This window comes from Aureococcus anophagefferens, assembly GCF_000186865.1.
Source record: "Aureococcus anophagefferens unplaced genomic scaffold AURANscaffold_10, whole genome shotgun sequence".
In the NCBI taxonomy this organism is placed as follows: Eukaryota; class Pelagophyceae; order Pelagomonadales; family Pelagomonadaceae; genus Aureococcus; species Aureococcus anophagefferens.
In genome coordinates, this window is record NW_008705570.1 from 1,029,033 (window position 1) to 1,049,905 (window position 20,873).

The following is a 20,873-nucleotide window of genomic DNA, read 5'->3' on the forward strand; positions in this document are numbered from 1 at the left end:
GTTCGACCATTCGATGATATCCCGTCGACGCATGCGCCCAGGTTGAGGAGCATGACCACGCACTCGCTTCGCCCCTGCCCCGCCGCGAGCGAGAGAGGGGATTCGCCGTCGACTATTTGCGGCTCCATCCGTCCATGCAGCTGCGGGCGCCAGCTGTGCTCGGCGCCGAGGGGGAAGCCCCCGGCTTCGAGAAGCACACCCAGCACCTCGAAGTGGCCATAATTGCACGCGAGGTGCAGCGCGTCGGAGCGATGCTCGCGGAGCGCCGCGAGACAGTCCTTGTCGCGCAGGAGCGCCCGCACCGATTCTGGCTGCCCCAATCGAACAGCATCACCGAGCGAGCTTGCGCGCAGTGCAGTCTGCTCGTAATAGAGCGAGACGCCTACGTTTCTCAGAGCGTCGAGCGCCGCGACGTTGCCGAACTCGCTCGCCGACCGCACGAGAACTGAACGCTGCATCTCCGAGAGGTGCGCCTTTCGCAGGATGGCCTCGAGGCACGCGGCGCGGTTCTCGAGGACCGCGATAACCAAAGCGTCGTTGATATAGCCGCGCATCTCATCTCTCGCCTTGTTAATCCTCTGAACAAGAAACTTCACGATGTTCAGATTTCCCATTCTTGAAGCCCAGAACAAAGAAAAGCCCCAATTCCGGTCGATAGTCGCGGACAATGCTGAGGCCTCCGCGACTTCCACAATATCAACAAGCTCGACGCCACGGAACTTTTTCCAAAGAATTCTGGCATACAAGATGGTGCATCGTGACACGAGGGACATCTCCGTAGCAGCGAACTTGTGCGGAAAGAAAAAGTCGCCTCGCGCGGCCGCCGCCGCGACGGAAGAGGGAGCTGGGGGCAAAACGTCGTGATTGAAATCCAGGGGCTCCATCGCGCAGTAGAGGTCCACGCGGCGCGCCGGCGACAGGTTCGCGCGCCACAGCTGTTCTCCGTCATTCGAAGGAGAACTGACGAACGCCTCGATGCTGTCGAGACCCCTTCCGTAGCGAGCCAGCAGCATGCGGACGCCCACCCCGTTGCCGCCCTGTATGGCGTGGTCGAGCGGCGAGTTGCCGTCGCCGGAAGTGCGGTAGGCGAGCGCGTCGGCCAGCAGCGGCGACGCCAGCAGCCTCGCCGCGAAGACGTTCCGGTGCTCGCGGAGCGCGTCGCCGAGGACCACGATCGCCCGCGGGAGGGCGAGCGCGTCCACGAGCGGACGCCGCACGAACGAGCGCTTCCACTCGCGCGTCGCGTGGGTCCCGTCGAGCTGGACCACGACCGACACCGCGCTCCCGAAGAGCGCCGCGCCGCCCTCGACGAGCTGCGGCGAGACGGAATCGTCGATCGACGCCGCGACGAGCGCGCCCGCCCGCCACGTGTCGGCCGTCTTGTCGTAGACCTCGATGGCGTCGCCCGCGGCGAGCGGCCGCGGGGCGTGCTCCTCCTCCAGGAGGCTCGCGAGCGCGGCCGCGGCGCGCGCCGCGCCCGCCTCGCCGTCGGCCTCGCCGGGGCGCCGCGCCGCGAGGTCGTCCAGGATGGCGCAGTGCAGCGGCTGGTAGACTTTCAGGAACCACGGCGACACCCCCACCAGGGTCGACGCGAAGGACGCGACCGCGTCGCCGCGCGCCTTTGAAGTCACGGCGAAGCCCAAGACGGAGGGGATCAGCTCGTCGTAGATCCTGACGGTCGCGACGTCACCGACGCGAACGTCTCCCGGGTCGCGCCACGCCAGGCTCTCAAACGACGGCGTGCCCAGCGCGTCGCGCGGAACGTAGCACGTGCTCAGCGGCAGCAGATGGCCGCCGACGACCTCGGCCCAGACCGCGTCCGCGTTATCGACATTCGCCGAAACGCAAAGCTCGCCAAACGCCGCGCGCCCGACGTGGTACACGGCGTTCACGCCGGCGTCGAGGTAAATTCGCCACGCGAGCGCGACGACGAGGCGTTCGAGCGCTTCGACGTCGACGAAGGCCGACCGCGCCGCGGATCGGCGCATGCAGCGGTCGAGGGACGCGCGGTCGAGAGTTGACGGCTTCGCGCGCCGCGCGGCGGCGTCGCAGAGCCGCCGCGGCGTCGCCAGCGGCCCGCCCATGGCGCGCACGAGGAGCGCCGCGTCCGCCGGGGCCGCCGCGCGCGGCTTGCTGTCGTCGTAGGTGTCGTTGCTCCGATTGAGAAAGTGAAACAGGCGGCGGTAGGCCCGCGCGGCGGCGGGGTCGTCCGCGGGCGGCGCGAGGTTGACCACCACGTAGCCGAGCGCGATCATGCCGAGGCGCTCGCGCTCGAACGCCGCGAGCGACGCGATCGACTGCGACGCGTCCGCGTCGCGGACGGCCTCGCGCCGCGCGAGCGTCCGTGGCAGCCGCCGGCTCTTGAACGTGATGCCTCGCAGGTCGTCGCCGTCGTAGTTCACGTCGCAGCTGGGCATCGTGCGCGAGGCGCTCAGGGACGTCCAATAATAGACCACGAGCCTTTCGGGCAGCAGGCCCGCGCGCCGCGCCGCGAGCAGGTCCTCGCGGTTCGCGACGATCGCCGCGCGCCGGAACGCGTGGTTGCGCTCGTAGGCGCCGAGCGCCAGCTGGAGCCGGAGATCAAAGGACCCGCGCCGGAGGATGCGCCGCGTCGTCAAATCGAGCGCCTCGAGATCGAGCAGGGTCTCGAAGCCCGCGTACGCGAGCACGCACGACACGCTCGTGGACGACTTGGCGATCTTCGCGATCGAGACGCCATCGGCTAAACACGGCCGCTTCGGGCGCCCCCAGATCAAAGCCCCGACGTCGGGCAGACTGCGCTTGCGCGAGTGGTCCAGGGTACTCGTGGCGCCGCCCATGTTACAAAGGCGTCGCCCGCCTCGACGTTCGCGCGACGAGGCCAAGTCGGCGCGAGCGACGTTACGCCGACGATTTCACACACCAGGGCGGACCCCGGGCGGACCCCTGCGGACCCCTGGGCGGACCCCTGTCGACGTTTCACGGGCTCGAGTGCTCGTCCGCAAGTGTCCGCAGGAGCCGCAGGCGTCCCGGGCCGTCCGGGAGCGAGATGGCCTCGACTCGGCGTGATGTCGTCGCCGAGTCACGGCGCGGTGTGAGTCAAGGTTACTCGGCAGCAGAATGGAGGTACTACCCGCGTGGGATTCAAAAGCCGGACCTTACCGGTAGTCGTCCTCCTCGTCCGGGACGAGCGACGCCCAGCGCCACAGCTCGTTGTGCTCGACCTCGTCGAACTTCGCGAAGCCCATGGCCTCGAGGTGGTCGTAGATCCGCCCCCCCTCGTCGAGGTGGTCGTTCTCGAAGAGCACGTTCGGCGCGCGGCCGAGCGTCGCGTTCCCGCCCAGAAGCGCGCGGTACTCGAAGCCCTCGAGGTCGAGGTGCACGAGCCCGACGTCGTCGGCCGACGCGAGCACGGCGTCGATGGTCGTGCACGCGCCCGTGCCGTTGCCGCCCACGCGCCACGCGCCCGCGTTGGCGTCGCTCCGGTCCAGACCGCAGTCGTCGCGCGGCGCCGCGTCGAGCGCCGCGGTGATGACGCGGACGTTCGCGAGCGCGTTCGCCGCGACCATGCGCTCGACGAAGGCGACCTTCGAGGGGTCCGGGTCCAGGCCGACGAACCGCAGGTTCGGGAACGCGGCCGCGAGGGGCAGCAGATGGTCGCCGACGTGCGCGCCGGCCTCGAAGACCGTACCCGTCGTCTGCTGGAGCAGGCGCCGGAGCAGGGCCCGCGTGCGCGGCTCCCAGCCCACCGTCGAGTTCACGCGCATGACGAATTCCTAGGTGGAAAAACGAATGTTTCAGGAGCTCATGCTGAATTAAAAAATTACCTGCGTCCACTCGGATTCGACGACGCACAGCTTGAGGCGCCGCGTCGCCGCGACGTGGCCGCCGCCGCAGCGCGTCGCGTCGAAGGGGCGCCGGAAGCTCGTCGCGTTGATTTGGCGCCGCAGCCGGGCGCGCCGCGCCGAGAGCGAGTCTGCCGCCGGGAGCCGCCGGCGCACCTCGGCCCGCTCGTCGCCGCCGAGCAGCGCTGCGCCGGCCGCGACGAGGACGCTGAAGATGAGGGCGCGCAGTGCCATGGGTGCGATGCTGTCGTGTTGCGGCGGACGACGACGGGCAGCCTCGACTCAGCTCGCAGACACGACCATCGTCAAAAATATATTGCGTGGACTGCAAGAGGATCACCATTAGCCTGACAGAACTGGCGCGAGCCTGCCCGGGGCCGTTCTCAACCGTCGCGCAGCCCGACCGTCGCGAGCTTCGTTTGGAACATGGGCGCCGGCGCCTCGGCCGGCGCGGCGACGGAGCAGCGCGACCTGGACCCCGGCGCGGCCGAGCAGGCGCGCATCGTCTTCGACTGGGCGCGCTGCCAATTCGACGTCGCCATGCCGCCGAGCGTGAGCGACTGGGTGCCGGACGGCGTCTGGAGCGAGGCCATGCTCAACATCAATTGCAACCTGCTCGGCCAGTACGCGAAGAAATGGCGCGACCCGACCTGCGCCGAGGCGACGTCGGCCAAGCTGCTCAAGGCGGCCGTGGGCGCGGGCGTCGAGCACGCGTCGAAGCTCGCCGTCCCGGTCCCCGCGAAGATCGCGGGCGACGTCGCCGTGTCCGCCGGCAAGGCCGCCTTCGCCAAGGCGCGGCGCGCCGAGTGGGACGACCTCGTCGTGCCCGGGCTCGAGGACCTCGTCAAGTTCTTCAACCACGAGGCGACGTCCGCGGGCCAGAGGCTGCGCGTCGAGCTCGCCGACGCCCGCGCCGGATGGTTTCGTCGCGCCGCATCGGTCGAGCGCGCGCTCGTCGGAAACATGGCACGATTCACCGTCGAACTTCTCAGGTCGACGCGCGGCTGTCGCCGATGCAGTGCGCGGAGCTCGCGACGCGGCGAAGGCGCATCGAGCTCGCCGAGGCGAGCGCGTCCAACGGCCGCGCCGCCGCCGACGACGCGGCCGCGGGCAAGGCCGCGCGGCTCCGGCTCCGCGAGCTCGCGGCGACGTTCTTCGAGAAGGTCGACGCGCGCGCGGCGAGCGCCGAGGACCTGTTCCGCGAGGCGCGGCCCCGCGAGGACGACGCCCCGGCGGCGCTCGCGAGCCTCGCGGCCGAGGTCGTCCCCACGCTCGCCTTCCGGACCGTCAAGGCGTAAATTTATCTATTTTTACCGGGTCAACCTTCAATTTTGCGGCACAGTGCATGCGTAAAGCGGAACCGGCTCGCGAATCGGGCGCGATGGGCGCTGCGGGTGGTGATGCGCGTGGCAAGGGCCCGCTGGCCATGTCCGTGCTCTGCATCGTCGTCGCCGTCGGCCAGCAGGTCGTCCAGCGCACGGGCTTCGACTGGTTCAAGCGGACGCCGCTGACGTTTGTGAACAACTACCCGAACAAGCGCGAGCTCTTCAAGATCGTCGACGGCGGCGACGGCCGGAAGAAGAAGAAGATCCTGGGCATCCTGGGCGGCGGCGGCGGCACGTTCCAGGCCCACGCCGACGACGGCATGGTCTTCGGCTGGCGCCGCGTGACCAAGACCGGCAGCTCCGGCAAAGCCAAGGAGGAGAGCGTCGCGGTCACGAAGGAGCTGCGGCCGACGTTCGTGCTCGGCTCCGAGGCGCCGAAGCCCCACGACCTGGCGAACCTGTCGCCGGACCACGCGCTGGCCGTCTACCGCGGCGAGGCGCTGCTCCTGGAGCTCGGGCCGTTGGAGAACGGCACCGCGCTCGCGACGCCCGGCGACTTCCTCGACTGGAAGTGCCAGGCCACGGGCGAGCTCCACGCGCGGTCCGCCGTGACCTACCCCGGCGAGCCGCTGCGCTTCGAGAAGACGAAGACCTGGGAGCTGTGCCGCGACGAGACGCCGCCGTCCGCGCCGAACCGGGCAGGAAAAGGGTGATTCAAGATCGCTTCAACACTAGTGTTCCGCGCGCGATCGTTCCGGAAAAAGCATCCACGCGTCGAGAGCGCTCCGAGAGATGATCGCTCGTCCAGAAATTAGCCGAAACGAGTGGAAAACGACCGAGATAGGAGCCTCCAAAGTTGGGAATGTCGCACTCTTTTCCCGCCCAGGCGCCGAAGCGCGTCGACCGGTACAAGGACCCCGTCGACGGCCGCCGCGTGTCCCTCGAGGTCTACAGCGACGAGCCCTACGTCGCCGTGCTCCGCGACTACCTCTCCCTCGAGGCCTGCAAGCAGCTCGAGGGCGAGGCGACGAAGGCGGGCCTCAAGTCCGCGACGGTGCTCGACGGCGCGGGCGCGGGCGGCGGCGTCGCGGGCGAGCGCCGCGCGAAGCAGGCGACGATCCCCCGGGGCGCGCTGTCGTCGCGCCTCGTCGAGCGCGCGGCGGCCGTCGGCGAGAAGATCGTCGGCTACGAGCTCCGGGGCTCCGCGGCGTTCCAGGAGCCGCTCGCGTTCGTCGAGTACGACGCCGGCTCCGAGTACGCGGCCCACGCCGACGGCGCGGCGTCCGGCGCCTACGTGGCGGGCGGCCGCGTCGCGTCCGTCGTCCACTACTGCGCCGCGCCGTCGAGCGGCGGCGCGACGGTCTTTCCGAACCTCGACGTGAAGATCGACGCCGTGCCCAAGTCCGCGCTCTTCTTCGCCTACAAGGGCAGCGACGGCAACATGCTCGGCGAGGCCACGGAGCACGTCGGCTGCCTCATCAAGAACGGCACGAAGAAGATCGTGACGTCCTGGCTCCGGGAGGGCGTCGAGAAGGCGCGGCCCGCGAAGTTCTTCTACGACCGGGGGGTCACCTAGCGGGCGCCGGGCTGCCCGTTAGCATAACGACTTACGCCTTCTTCGCCGGCGCGAGGGGCCCGCAGAGGCCGCCGCGGCAGCCGTTGCGCGTCTTCGCGACGAGCGCGGCGCGGTTCGCGCCGTTCTTGGCGAGCTTGCCCGGCACGGGCGAGATGGCGCCCATGGCGAGCAAGTTCACCTCGGCGCCCCGGAGCGTCGCGAGGTCGTCGTCGCGGGGCTTGGGCTGCCCCGGCGCCTCGCCGGCCTCCTCGAGGAAGCCGAACGCGCGGCGGAACGCGGCGCCGTCGGCCGCTACGTCGTTCTTCAGGTGCGCGGGGATGACGCGCTTGAAGTCCCACGTCGCCACGGCGTCGGCCCAGTCCAGGGTCTCCACGGGGTTCCGGTTCAGGATGAGCGTCTGGAGGATCGGGGCCACGAGCAGCCCGTCCTTCCGCGAGCCTCTGAGCGCCGCGAAGGCCCGCCCGTCGTCGCCGACCCAGTCCCAGGGGTAGATGCCCGCGAAGTCCGGGTTCACGTCCGGCCGCCGCTCCTCGACGGCCTGGTTCACGGAGTGGACCGCGATGGCCGCCGGCATGAAGTACAACCCGAAGAGCTGCACGCGGCGCCAGCCGCGTCTGAGCTCGTCGACGTTGTTCTTGTCGACGGGCTGGAGGATCGTGTCGCGCGCGTGGTAGAGCAGGGGCCTCTTCGCCTCGTCGTCGAGGAGGAAGATGGGCGGGATCTCCTCCGAGACCCGGACGACCGTGTCCGTCACGAGGAGCGTCTTCGACGCCCGGTGGAGGAAGGCCGTCTCGCCGAAGGCGCCGTCGCGCGAGATGAAGGGGCCCAGCGTCTTCATGTCCAGGTCCGCGACCCAGGGTGTTTCTTCCGCGGACGCCGGCAGCGTCTTCGTCCGGCCGAGGGGGAACCCGAGCAGCGGGTTCGGCAGGTTCACGGGCACGGCGTACTGGCCCGGCTGGACCCAGACCGTCGCCTTGGGGAACTTGGACGCGAAGACGCCGCAGTAGGTCTTGTGCTCGATGGCCACCGTGCCGAGGACGACGTGGCGGACCGGGCCGTGCTGCTTTTCCAGGTCGCGGACCATACTGACCAATTCCCGCGTCGCCGCGATGGGGTTGTAGACGAAGAGGCCGCCGCCGGACTTCTCCGAGAGCTTGACGACGACCATGCGGCTCGGCACCTGCACGTTGAGGATGCCGAACTTTTGGTCGAAGGTCCAGATCCGCCCCGGGACGACGGCCTCGGCGGGCGCGGTGCGCTTCGACTTGTAGGGCCCGACGGGCAGCACGCCCCAGAGGCCGTACTCGCTCGGCCGCTGCGGGTTCTCCGCCGACGCGACGGCGCTGCCGGCGAGCAGCGCGCCGCCGACGAGCGCCGTGCGCCGGTCGAAGGCGCCGTCGCCGCCGTCGTCGACCTCCGCGGCGCCGCGCGCCAATGCCCGCCTCCGGCTCGGCGCGCTCGCGACGCCGGGGGCCGTGAAGGACTGCAAGACCGGGCTCAGGAGCGCGAGGAGCACGCCCAAGAGGGCGCCACGCTGGCTCATTGCGGCGGTTGATTCGACAGATCGCGAGCTCAAGGACTGTGACAGGGTAGATGGTGCACGGTCCGTGTCCACGTTGCCGCGCGCATTTCCTGGCAGCCCGAGTGCTCCAAGATGGAGCTCGTGCACAATCCCAAGCAACCAGGCCTCGCCTCGGACTTCGCAACAACACACAAGCTTTCGCCACACCTACACATCCAAGCATGGCTGTCATGGAGATCATCGAGCCCGCCCTGCACGTCATCTCTTCCGGCGTCGTCGTGCTCGTCTACTCCATCTTCGTGATGACGGACCGCATGCGTCCCGTGATGGCAGCGCCCGGGTCCTTAACGTCGACGATGACGCTCGCGCTCGTGCTCGCGCTGGGCACGAACATGACGTACTTCGTGGGCCGCGCGGCCAACGTCGAGATCTGCGCCGAGCGCCGCCTCGCCGCCGCGGTCGCGCTCACGACCCTGCTCCTCTTCGCGACCGTCGACTGCTGGAACGCCGTGCGGTACCAGGAGCGCATCGGCGAGCACAACAAGGACACGAAGAAGGAGGTCCAGGGCCCGAACGACCGCGCGAACACCGTCGCCGCGGGCGTCTTCTTCGAGCTGCTGATCTCGCTGGCGCTGCTGGCCGTCCTCGTCAAGACGAAATTCGCCGCCGCGGTCGAGCCCAAGCCCGAGCCCGTCAAGGAGTGCACGTCCCCGTAGATCGGACCGCGCGGAGCGTGCTAAGGAGGTTGCGATTCGCCAGCGTAAAAGCCCCGTCGACGTCCTCCTCCGCGAGGCGCTCGTGCTGTGGTAGTTAATGCACAAACGACCACAACTCCCTCCTTTACCCGCCGCCGCCCTTCGTCAGGTCCACGACGCGGTCCACGCCGATGGCCGCGAGCACTTGGTCGTGGTGCGCGACGGCGAGGACTGTCTTCCCCGCGAGCGCGTCCGACAGGTTCGCGGCGACCTCGAGCATCGTCCGCTCGTCGAGCGCGCTCGAGAACTCGTCGAGCAGCACGACGGGCGGGTCGTTGAGGAAGAGCCGCGCGATGGCGACGCGCTGCTTCTCGCCGCCCGAGAGCTGGACGCCCGCCTCGCCGACCGCGGTCGCGAGCCCGCCCGGGAGCCGCGCCAAGAGCGAGCCGAGGCCCGCGCGCCGCGCGGCCTCGGCCACGTCGGCGTCGGTGGCGGTCTGCCGCGCGCAGCCCAGCCGGATGTTCTCGGCGATGGTCCCGCTCAGGAGCACGGGCTCCTGGGGCACGACGCCGACGAGACCGCCGCGGAACGAAGCGTCGAGGGCGCGCACGTCGACGCCGCCGACGGTCACCCGCCCGCCGTCGACGTCGTACAAACGGGAAATCAGCCGCAGCAGCGTCGACTTCCCGCAGCCCGAGGCCCCCTTCACGGCGACGCGCTCTCCGGGCGCGACGCGCAGGTCGAAGCCGTCGAGCGCCGGCGCCGCGCCGCGCCGCGTCGGGTACGAGAAGGTGACGTTTCGGAACTCGACGGCGTGGGGGCCCGACCCTTCCGGCAGCACGCCCGTGCTCGGCGGCATCAACGACTCGCGGTCGCTGAGCGCGAGGAGGCGCTCCGTGGCGCCGGAGGCGCGCTGGAACTCCGCGAACGAGGAGGAGAGGCCGGACGACGCGAAGCCGAGGTACAGCGAGTACATCAGAAAGGACGACAGGCTCCCGGGGCTCAGCGCGCCGCTCATGACCTGCTCGCCGCCGACGGCGAGGACGACGAGAATTGAGACGTTCGCCGCGAAGTGCACGACGGCGCCGAAGACCGCGGACTCGTCGCCGACGGAGATCGCCTCGCGCCGCGCGGCGCCGACGGCGCCGCGGTAGCGCGCCTCCATCGAGTCCTCGCAGCCCAGCGCCCGCAACGTCCGCAGGTTCCCGAGCGTGCGCTGCGCGACGCCGTTGGCCGATGCGAGCGATTCCTGGACCTTCTTTTGCGCTTTACGCATGCGCCGCCCGCGCCACGACGCGAACAGAAACACCGGCGGGAACACCGCTAGGGACAGCAGCGCCAACGACGGGCTGATGGAAAACAGCATGGCGACGGCGCCGATGGCCGAAAACGTCGACGACGCGGCGGAGGCGAGGTGCGTCGTCAGCGCCTTTTGCAAGTTCGCCGCGTCCGCGCTCAAACGGTTCACGAGCTCGCCGCTGTCCTTCTCGTCGTAGAACGCGATCTCCTGCTCCACCAAATTCGCCAACGCCGCCGTCCGCGCGCTCGCCGCGACGTTCTCGCCGGCGACGTTCAGCACGTGCTGGCGCGCGGTCATGACCAGTGCCTGGACGCCGAAGACGCCGAGCAGCGCCGTCGCCGCGGACGTCGGGCTCCACGCGGCGGCGGCGACGGCCGCGGCGTCGCCCGCGCGCCACGAGCCCGCGCAGCCGTCGACGATCTTGCCGATGGCGAAGGGCAGGAACAGCGACAGGCCCGAGCTCGCGGACTGGAGGCCGAGGCCCGCGGCGAGGCGCCGCCGCTCGGGCTCCGCGAGCGCGAGGAGCCGCTCGACGGTCGCGGGCGCCGCGCGCGCGTCGCCGTCGTCGTCGTCGAGGAGCGCCGTCGCCGTCTCCTCGAGCGCGGCCTTCGGCGCTTTCGTCGTTGCGTGGCTGCTGGCTGTGGGCGCCGTGCTGTAGGCCTGCCGCCGCGGCTGGAGCGTGCTCCAGGCGCCGACGGAGGCGCGCGTGAGCGCCGTGCTGTAGGCCTGCCGCCGCGGCTGGAGCGTGTGTCGGCTGGAGTGTGCCGACGGAGGCGCGCGTGACGATCGCGCGGCGCGGAGCGTTTGCAAGCGGACGCACACGAACATTTGCAGCGACGACGCGCCTTAGGGCTGCTCTGCCGGCCATCATTGCGCTACTTCAGCTCTCGCACGTGTGCACCATGCTTCCTCGTCAACATCGTCAACATCGTCCTCGCAGAAATCTTTAGAATTGCCACAGCACCAGGCGAAATATAGGCATGGAGCTTAGGCCAGCGCTTAGAATTGCCACAGCACCAGGCGAAGGCATGGAGCTTAGGCCAGCGCTCCTCTAGCTCCTCTAGCCACAAGCAAGAGCATGATCGTCAGGATGCCAGCGCTCCTCGCGCTCCTCGTCGCGTCCTGCGCTGCCAAAACCAACACGACTTCGCGCCACCGCGGCCGGCGCCTCCACGGCCCGGCGGAGGCGCTGCGGAGCTTCCACGCGCAGGACGTCGCGTCCTGGGTGCGGGACCGCGCCGCCTCGAGCGCCGAGGCCATGGAGAAGTTCGCGCTCGAGGTCGCGCTCGCCAAGGCGAAGGCCGCGCCCTGCGGCGACGCCGTCGCGGCGGGCGCCTGCGTGCACCAGAACAACGGCGTGCCCTGCGCGCCGCTCCTTCCGCACTGCGCGCGCCCCTGCGCGGCCCTGAGCGTCAAGCTCTACGGCGCGGCGGGCGCGACGCAGCGCGAGGGCGTGCTCATGCACCTCTGGGGGTCGTCCGAGGCGCCCAGGGGCGGCGCGGGCCGCCACGCGCCCAAGGGCCCAGCGCGGACGGCGCAGCTCGAGGGCGGCGCGTTCCACGACCGCCAGTGGCGCGACAAGGCGCTGGACTACGCGCGCCGCGGCGCCTGGTTCGTGACGGCCCTCCGCGAGCCGCTCGATCGCGTCTGGAGCCGCTACTGGTACGAGGGCCGCTACGGCGCGAAAGGCGCGGTCCGATCGGAGCGCGAGTGGCTCGACCGGTCCGCCTGCTACGGGCGGGGCCTCGGCAACCGGTGCCTCGACAACTACTACGTGCGGACCTTCTCCGGCCGCGCGTACAGCGAGCGCGACCCGCGCTGCGCGGGCGAGACGGACGACTGCAACGGCGGCGTGTCGCGCGACGACTTCGAGGCGGCGAAGATCTTCCTCGAGACGGCCTTCGACGACGTGCTCGTCTCGGAGTGGCTCAGCCACCCGGGCACCTTCGAGCGGCTCGCGGCGCCGCTCTGCTACGACCCGGACGCGCGGCGGCCCTTCCCCCGGTCGAAGCGGCCGAACGCGCGCGCGGCGGACGATTCGATCCTCCAGCCGTCGTTCCTCGCGAAGCGCGCGCCCGGCGGCCGGAGCGACGAGCGGCCGCCGGGCTGGGCACCGCCGGCGGACGCGCAGGAGCGGCTCCGGCGCGCGAACCGCTGGGACCTCGAGCTCTACGCGTGGGCCGCGGACCGCGAGCGCGCGAAGCTCGCGGCCACGGCCGCCGCCGCGAAGGACGGCCTGCCCGAGCCGGGCGTGCTCTGGGCGCGCGACTTCGAGCTGTTCTAAGGGGAGCTTCATGATCAAGCGGCCATCAAAGGTCAACGACGACCTCAAGGTTACTTACCGAACGTTCGTCAGAAATCCTTTCGGATTGAAGGGGCAGCCCGCAAGTCAGCCGGCATTCCTGATGGCGGGCGCCGACGACGCGCGGAGCGACGCGACCGCGGACGCGGCAGCCGCCTGGCTGCCGCGGAGCGCGCCGCGGCGCGAAACGTTCGCGGCGGCGCGGCTCCTGGAGCCCTTCGACGGCGCGGGCATCCTCGCCCTGTCGGACCCCCTCGACCTCCTGGAGCTGCGCTGCGCGAACCGCGCGTTCCGGCACGCCGTCGACGGCCGCTTCGCGAAGCTCGAGACCTTCGACGCGCTCGTGGCGTCGGCGGCGCGCTACACGGTGGCGCACTTCGCGGACGAGGCGTCGCAGCCCCGGTGTAGCCCGCTCGCGCTCTTCGGCTGCGCGAACCCGCCGCCCTTCGAGGGCTGCGACGCGCCCGTGGGCGTCGTGCTCCGCCGGCACGGCCCGACGGCGAAGCTCGGCGAGGCGGACCTGCCCACGTACTGCTTCTGCTTCAGCGAGGGCCTGAGCGGCCGGCTGCTGACGGATCTCGCGCCGTTCGGGGGCGTCGCTAGGAACCGCCACCTCGAGGTGTACCAGATCCTGGGGCTGGCCTTCGACTACCTCGACAGCCGCGCGGAGATCATGGGCGAGATGCGCCGGAACCTGCAGGCCCTGAAGCACCGCCCCGGCGCGGCGCGGCCGCCTCCGTCGGAGGTCGACCCCGCGGCGCGGACGCTGCGCTACCTCGCGTGCCTCCGGCTCATGCTCCTGCGCATGCTCCGCGCGGGCATCGTCTTCACCAAGTACTACGCCGAGTACCAGCCGCTCGTCGTGCTCGAGCCCGGCAACGAGGAGTTCCTCCACTCCGCGGGCTCGAGCCTCCACTTCTACGCGCTCATCCCGCCCGCGCGGCCCTGAGCGCCCCAACCCCCGGGAGAGACATGCGGGAGAGACATCCCCCGCCCCCCCGCGTACGAGACCCGGGAGCCCACATCCCCCGGCTCGTCACACACCTGTTTACGACCCGCATCGCGCCTTCTTTGCCGGCGGCTCGGGCGACGGCGCGTAGCCCGCGCGCTTCAGCGCCTCCCACCAGGAGCGGTCGCTGTTCCACGCGTTCCAGTCGCGGACCTGGGCCTCGGTCTTCTCCTTGTAGTCGATCTCCGCGAGCGCGGCGATGTCGCCGCCCACGCCGGCCGCGAGGTCCGCGGCCTTGTAGGACTCGGCGCCGACGACGTCGACGTCCGCGGCCGCCGCGGCCTCGTCGAGCGCGTCCCAGGCCGCCGCCGTCGGCGCGCCGCAGGGCAGGGGCCGCGCGGCGGCGCCGTCGAGGTGGAGCCGCCGCAGGTCCACGGGCTGGCCCATGATGAGCGCCTTGAGCAGGTGGCCGACGACGGTCCGCGTCATGATGGGCTTGCCGTTCGGCTGGTCGCAGGCGATGGCGGCGCAGGAGTCGCCGCCGGCGAAGCGCGCGTGGCTGAGCTCCCAGGGCTTGGGCTTGCCGTTCTTGTTCGGCTTCTCCAGCGCGAACTTCCACTTGGGGAACGCCCGCGCGCCCGCGGGCAGCGCGACGGGAGTCGCGTCGTCCTTCTCGACGGCGCCGCCGACGCCCAGGTCGACGACGGCCTGCTCGATGAGCGCGGCGAGGTCCTTGGCGCCGGCGCCGAAGCGCACGCCCGCGTCGCGCAGCGCTTGCTCCGTCGTCGGCATGGAATACGCGACCGTTTTGGCCAAATGGTCGGGCAGCACGGTGCACGGCGCGACCTCGTGGGCCTCGGCCATGTCCTGGCGCCATTTGAGGATGACCGCGAGCAGCTGCTCGTAGGCGAGGGCCTTGGCCTCCTGGCCGCCGTCGCGCCAGGCCTTGACGCGGCGGAGCCAGTCGAGCTCCGCGGTGAGCGCGGGGCCCTTGCCCGCGTCGAGCTCCGCCTTGGGGATCTTGGACACGTCGACGCCGGCCGTCTCGAGCTCGGCCTTGCGCTTCGCGGCCCGCGCGGCCTCCCGGGCCTCCTCGTCCACGACGAACTGCGGCGGCGGCAGCAGCACGTTCGCGCGGCCGCGCACGACGGCCGACCCCCGCTCGGAGATGTCGTAGACGGCGTAGGCGGCGTAGGCGCCCTTGACGCTGCGCTGGTCGAGGTAGGCGCGCGCCGCGAGCTCGCCGAGGAACGATTTCATGGAATCCTTGGTCACGAACCTGCGCCACGCGGCCTCGCGGCGGATTTCCGCGAGGAGCGGCTCGACGGCGGCCTGGGCCCGCGCGTGCTGCGGCGGCACGTACTTGGACGCGCCCTTGCCCTTGAAGGTGCCGAGCGCGAGGTCCACGAGGTCCGTTTCCGTGGCGCCGGCGCACTCGTGCGACGCGGCCAACAGCAAACGCGCGGGCTTCGTGTAGTCGCGGTCGCGCGTGCCCGGGTCGCTCGCGCGCCGGCAGAGGTCGCAGCTGCCGCAGCGCCAGCCCTTGGCGTAGGGCTCCTTGAAGTGGTCGAGGATCGCCGCGCGGCGGCAGCCGTCCGTGAGGCCCGCGAATCTCCGCATCGACTCCAGCGACGCCTGGAAGTTCGCGAGGCCGTCGCCCGTCAGCCCCTTCGTGTAGAAGTCGGAGTTGTACTTGACGAGCTGGCTCTCCTTGAAGAGCAGCAGGCACTCCGCGGGCAGCCCGTCGCGGCCCGCGCGGCCGACCTGCTGGTAGTACTCCTCCATGGACTTGGGCGGCGAGTAGTGGACGACGCGGCGGATGTCGGGCTTGTCGATGCCCATGCCGAAGGCCACGGTCGCGACGACGCAGTGGAGCTTGCCGCTCAGGAAGCCGTAGTGCGCGTCGCGGCGGTCGCCCGGCGGCATGCCCGCGTGGTAGCCCGCGACCTTGGCCGCCGGGTCCAGGGCGTTGAGCGCCGCCGTCGCCGTCTCGACCTCGCCGCGCGTCGAGCAGTAGACGATGGTCGCGCCGCCGTCGCGCAGCGCCTCCGCGGTCGACTTGAGCGCGGCCGCGGGGCCCTCGCCGGCCAAGCGCTTGCACCGCAGCGCCAGATTCGGCCGGTCGAAGGTCTTCGCGGCGACGTGGAAGCCCGGGCGCAGGCGCAGGTTGCTCTCGATGTCGCCGCGCACGCGCGGCGCCGCCGTCGCCGTCAGGGCGACGAGCGGCGTGCCCGGGCACGCGTCGCGGACGGACCCGAGGCGCCGGTACTCGGGCCGGAAGTCGTGGCCCCACTCGGACACGCAGTGGGCCTCGTCGACGGCGATGAGCGCCAGGCCCCCGGGGCAGTTGCGGTCCAGCGCGCCGGCGAGGTCCTGGTTCGCCGTCTTCTCCGGCGTCGCGTAGACCAGCCGGTAGTCGCCGCGGAGCGCGCGGTCCTCGACGGACCGGTCCGTCTGCGCGCTCCCGAGGAAGCACGCGACGTCGCGGCCGCAGGTCATGTTCAGCGTCTTCACCTGGTCCATCATGAGGGACACGAGGGGCGAGATGACGAGGACGACGCCCCGGGCCCGGTGCAGCGCCGCGAGCTGGTAGACGATCGACTTGCCCGAGCCCGTGGCCCAGTAGACCGCGCAGTCCCTCCCGCCGCAGACGGCGGCGACGGCCGCCTCCTGGCCCTCGCGGAAGTCGTCGTAGCCCCACGTCTCCTTGAGCGTCGCCCGCAGGGCTCGCACGTCGACGGGGGGGCGCGGCGCCGCCGCCCTCGCGGGAACCTTCGGGGCCGGCGCGGCGTCGAGGGTCGCTTCCGCCGCGGCGAGGGCGGCCTCCGCCTCGGGCGACAGCATGAAGTCGTCGAAGTCGTCCATGTTGTGTGCCAGGTCGCGGAGCGTGTTGGTTCGAATGCTCCTGCCGGTCGGGGAGCGGTCCTCGTTTGGCGGGACGGCACCATCGGTCAAACACTGACCTACTAGTGAGCTGCAGCGTTGGAGCATTCTTATGGGCTGCGCCGCTAGCTCTAAAGCACGGCAGAGCATGGCCGGCGCCGGCGTCCGCGCCGAACGGGGTGCCGGAGGGTCCCGCACTCAATGAACTGCTGCAGCGGTACTACGCGGGAAATTGCGCCGATCACCTGGAATTGTTCAAGCTTTTCGACCGCAGCCAAAGGGGGAAGATCAATTGGGAGGATTACACGCGTGCCCTTCCGATGCTCGGGGTGAAGGAGTCTCTCGACGTGTTTAAAGCCGCCGACGCGAATCGCGATGGCTACGTGGATTATGAAGAGTTCGGCGCGATGCTCAGAGCGGGAACGTGCTTTGGACTCGGGACGGTCTTGAAGGTCGAAAGCGAGGCACCAGCCTTCGACGTACAGGCGATGGTGCAAGCGGAGGTCATCGGCATGCCATCGCCGCTGACGCTCTATGAGACCTGCGACCTTCTTCGTGCCCAGCTCGGCCTCGCGCAAGCGCCGATACAACAGACCCTCGCGGCCGCGTGCGACGCGCTGGGCGTGCCGCAGGACGGGGGCCTCCAGGAGCAGGCGGACCGGTGCCGCGCGGCGCTCGGCAAATGACGCGGTCGTAACACGAGCCCCCTACATGCCCCCCTTCTCCGAGAAGCTCGCCTCGTCCGCGCTCTTGCGCAGGCTCGCGACGCCGTTGCCCGTGCCCGCGAGGCGGAGGCTCGCGCGGACCTGCGTCACGGCCCGCTTCGAGTGCGCGCGCACGAGCGTCGCGTGCTTCTCGAGCATGTGGGCCACGAACTTCTCCAACGACCCCGCCGCCGGGCTCACGGCCCAGGAGCCCTCGAAGGGGTTCTGGAGGTCGCTGAGCACGAGATAAAAGAGCGCCGACGACGCGAGCCCGATCGCGAGCACCGCGGCCTCCAATTTCGCCGATCCCAGGTCCAGCAGCCCGAAGCTCCCCACGAGCAGCACGCCGAACGCCGACAGCGCGTGCCACTGGAGCGGCGGCAGGTCCGCGTTGATGTTCGACACGCGCTTCGCCGCGCAGCGGTGGATGTCGCGGACCGTGTCGTGGATGCACTGGACGCCCGCGGCCGACTCCGCGCCCGCCGCGAGGCCGCAGACGTCGCCGAGCTGGCTCGGCTCGTCGTTGCCGAGGTCGAACTCCACGAGCAGGTCCGCGGCCGCGCTCAGACCTACGGCGCGCGTCGGTGACGACGTGTCCAAGAGCTCTCGAAAGTCGTCGCGGCCGCGGGGCGCCGGCGCGCGCCCGCGGCCGACAGCTGCTCCGCGTAGCTTTTTACCAACACGTACGCGGACCGCCGCGCGTGCAGGTCGTTGATGGTCGTCGTGACCAACTGGCTCAGGCGCCAGAGCGCCAGGGTCTCCTCGAAGGCCGCGTCCTGGATCGCGCCCTGGCGGTCGAAGTAGTACTGGTACGTCTGCCCGAGCATGACGGAAAACAGCAACCCGCTCAGCGTCCACAGCGGGCCGAACGCGTCGAGGTCGCCGAGCGCGTCGACGCCGAGCCCGGCCTTGATGCCCGCGAGGAAGCGCACGCCGAGGACGTAGCTGATGCCGAAGGTCGCGCCGACGCGCACCACGAGCCGCTTGCTCGACGACAGGCGCTTCGTGAGGACGTGGACCACGGAGGCGGCCAGCAGCGCGCCGCCGAGCAGCATGGCCTCCTCGGGGATGAGCGCCGGCTCCGGGGTGACAGGCGGTGGCTGCCTGCGGCCCATCGTGCGGTGACGGCGCGGCGGTCGGCGCTTGAGGCAGCCCCAGACTGCGCGATCAAGGTTGGATGAGGCCAAAGCTGACCTGGACTCCGCGGCGCGCTCCCCGGGGCTCCTCGCCTTCTAGATACCGGAACTAGGGGGCTCCGTCGGATCCCGCGCGCCACGGCGCGGACACGAAGTGGAAATAACGCGATTAGACGTGGGGCTTCTTCTTCTTCTTCTTCCCGGAGCGGTGCCGCGTGACGACGCGCGGCTTCTTCTTCTTCTCGGCGACGGCCCGGGTCCTGCAGAAGAACTCCTTGCTCCGCGGCACGCCCCGCATGCCGCGCGGCACGGGCTTGCCGAGGAACGCCGCGAGGGGGACGAGGCGGAAGCCCGTCGACATGTTCATGACGTGGACCTTGTCCCGCGGCGCGTAGCGGTCGAGGCTCGCCGCGACGCCGTCGAAGGCGACGAGCGCGTCCGCGAGCGTCGGGCACGTCGTGCCGTACTCGAGGCAGCGCGAGATGAGGTAGTGCTCCTTCGTGTCCGCGCCGCACTTGCTCTTGCCCTGGCTGTAGTCGCGGTGGTACCCTACGGCGCGCGTTCATGCGGTTCCCGGTCGACGAGAGACGCGGGCGGTCGCCGGCGCGCGTCGTGTGCACGACCTTGTAGTTGGGGAACGAGCACGCGACGCGGCGCCAGACGGACGCCAGGGGCGTGTCGAACCACGCCCCCGACGACGCGAAGGGCGTCATGTCGCGCCGGTTCGACGCCCCGAGCGCTTCGAGCGTCGCGGTCGTGCGGTGGCACGTCGGCACGCCGAGCGCGTCGACGGCCTTGGCGACGGACCGCGTGCCCGTGTCGCCGAGGCCCGTGCCGAGCACGAGCGCGACGTTCGACGTCTTGACGGATTTCGTGCACGTGAACGGCTCGAGGAGCCAGTCGAGCTTCTTCTTTTTCAGGAGCGTCGTGCATTTCTTGTCGGCTTTCCCAAAGTCACTGAGCCGCCGCCTTCTGGCTCGCGCGCGCGCCAGTTCCGCGGCGCTCGGGCGCGGCGCGTCGGCGCCCCCCCCGTCGGGCGGCCCCGCGTCGACGAGCCCGTGTCCGTGGAGCACGACGCACCGCCCGCCGGCGTCGCGCGAGTGCCGCCGCGCGCCGCGCGACGGCCCGCGCGCGCCGTCGGCGACGTCGAGCGGTCCGGGCCGCGCGCACGTCGCGCCGGTCGTGTGCGTCTTGCAGTGGTACTCGTCGGGCAGCCGCTCGAGCGCGACGCCCGGCGTCGTGCGCGCGGCCCACCACAGCGCCGGCTGGTCCTGCATCGAGTGCGCGCCGGGCACGCGCCGCGGGAGGTACTCGTCGACGAAGACGCGCCGCCACGCGGCGAGCAGCCGCCGCGCGCCCGTCGAGTTGCGGAACGCGAGCACGCCCGCGTTGAGGTACGCCGACTCGGCGACGGGCGCCGCGCCGGGCGGCGCCGCGCTCGCGTCGAAGATCGCGTCGAGCCCCGTCTTCCTGCGGACATACTTGCCGATCGTCGTCGTCGAGACGTACGCGACGTCCGACTCGCCGAGCGCCGCGAAGAAGCCGTCGAGCCGCGCGCACGCGAGCGCGTCCGAGTCGAGGTAGAGCGTGCGCTCGAACGGCGACGCCGCGAGCCGCTCCATGCGCCGCAGCCGCAGCTCCACGAGCGCGCGCTCGTCGCACCCGTCCTGCCACTTGCACCCGCGCGCGAGCGTCGCGCGCGCGAGCGCCGGCGCGCGGTCGAACGCGACGGCGCGCAGCTCGACGCCGAGCGGCTCGGCGCGACGCCGCAGCTCGGCCTCGGCCGCGCCCCGGGCCTGATCGTCCGCGGCGACGACGTGGTAGTCGAGGCAGACCCCCAGGTCGCGCGCGCTCGCGTGGAAGCGCCGGATCGTCCGCGCGAGCCGCAGCGCCTCGCCGATCGCCGGCGCGCCGTCCGTTTCGCCGAGCGGCGCGCCGACCGCGAAGAGCAGGACGCCGCGCGTCGCCGCGGCCGGCTCGCGCGCGCCCGCCGCGGCCGGCGGCGCCGCCGGCGCGGCGGCGTCGCGCGCGGTTCGCGGCGGCGCGCAGTCGCAGCCGGCGCCGCAGCGGAGCATCCACTCGAACCGCGTGCCTCGGAGCGCGCCGACGACGTCGGGCCAGTTGGCGACGTGCTCGCAGACCGCGCCCGCGTGCAGCCGCGCGGGCGTCGGCTCCGCGCCCGGCCGCGCCGCGTACGCCCCGCCGACGAGCTGCCGCCACGCGGCGGCCGCGGCCGCGCCGGGCGCCGCGGCGAGCGCCTCGTACGAGAGCTCGAGACTCGCGAGCCGCAGCCGCCGCAGCGCGCGCCGCGCGGCTACGGACGTCGCGCTCCTGCGCCTCGAGCGCCGCGAGCACGCCGCTCACTGGGACGCGCACGGCGACCGGCGACGGCGGCGCGCGGTGCGCGTCGGCGCGCGCCCGCTCGGCGCCGTGTTTCGCGTGCTTGTTGGCGAGGACCGAGACGTGGCGCGCGAGCGAGTCGTTGCGGACGAGGTGGACGACGGCCGGCCGCGGCCGCGCGAGCACCGCGGCCTCGAGCGCCGCGCCGCCGCGCGCGAGCTGCGAGTACATGAGCGTGAAGCCCGTCAGGTTCTCATGGCCGCACGCGTCGTTGTCGTCGCTCGCGAGCGTCAGCCCCTCGCACCCGCTCCGCGCGA

The 20,873-nt window shown here is 71.4% G+C and overlaps 5 protein-coding genes across 5 annotated transcripts; all 5 read right to left on the reverse strand.

Annotated features, from left to right (window-relative positions):
• Positions 1 to 3,137: 3,137 nt before the first annotated feature.
• On the reverse strand, positions 3,138 to 4,058 carry AURANDRAFT_64489 (hypothetical protein; the record flags this gene model as incomplete). The annotated part of the gene is made up of 2 exons (XM_009039144.1): positions 3,138 to 3,755; positions 3,807 to 4,058. 2 exons carry the CDS (start codon positions 4,056 to 4,058, stop codon positions 3,138 to 3,140), a joined length of 870 nt encoding a protein of 289 aa, XP_009037392.1.
• A 2,911-nt stretch (positions 4,059 to 6,969) lies between these two features.
• AURANDRAFT_11777 (hypothetical protein) lies at positions 6,970 to 8,028 on the reverse strand (the record flags this gene model as incomplete). Its single annotated transcript, XM_009039143.1, has 1 exon — positions 6,970 to 8,028. A coding segment is annotated over one exon (1,059 nt), but the record flags the coding sequence as incomplete, so codon positions are not given.
• Positions 8,029 to 9,087: 1,059 nt separating this feature from the next.
• AURANDRAFT_26713 (hypothetical protein) lies at positions 9,088 to 9,918 on the reverse strand (the record flags this gene model as incomplete). The annotated part of the gene is made up of 1 exon (XM_009039142.1): positions 9,088 to 9,918. One exon carries the CDS (start codon positions 9,916 to 9,918, stop codon positions 9,088 to 9,090), a length of 831 nt encoding a protein of 276 aa, XP_009037390.1.
• Positions 9,919 to 15,191: 5,273 nt separating this feature from the next.
• AURANDRAFT_26856 (hypothetical protein) lies at positions 15,192 to 16,337 on the reverse strand (the record flags this gene model as incomplete). Its single annotated transcript, XM_009039141.1, has 1 exon — positions 15,192 to 16,337. A coding segment is annotated over one exon (1,146 nt), but the record flags the coding sequence as incomplete, so codon positions are not given.
• A 746-nt stretch (positions 16,338 to 17,083) lies between these two features.
• On the reverse strand, positions 17,084 to 20,291 carry AURANDRAFT_64492 (hypothetical protein; the record flags this gene model as incomplete). Its single annotated transcript, XM_009039140.1, is given in 5 exon segments — positions 17,084 to 17,649; positions 17,673 to 18,180; positions 18,392 to 18,712; positions 18,732 to 18,742; positions 18,770 to 20,291. The coding sequence occupies 5 exon segments, from the start codon at positions 20,289 to 20,291 to the stop codon at positions 17,084 to 17,086; spliced, it is 2,928 nt and encodes a 975-aa protein (XP_009037388.1).
• Positions 20,292 to 20,873: the final 582 nt, after the last annotated feature.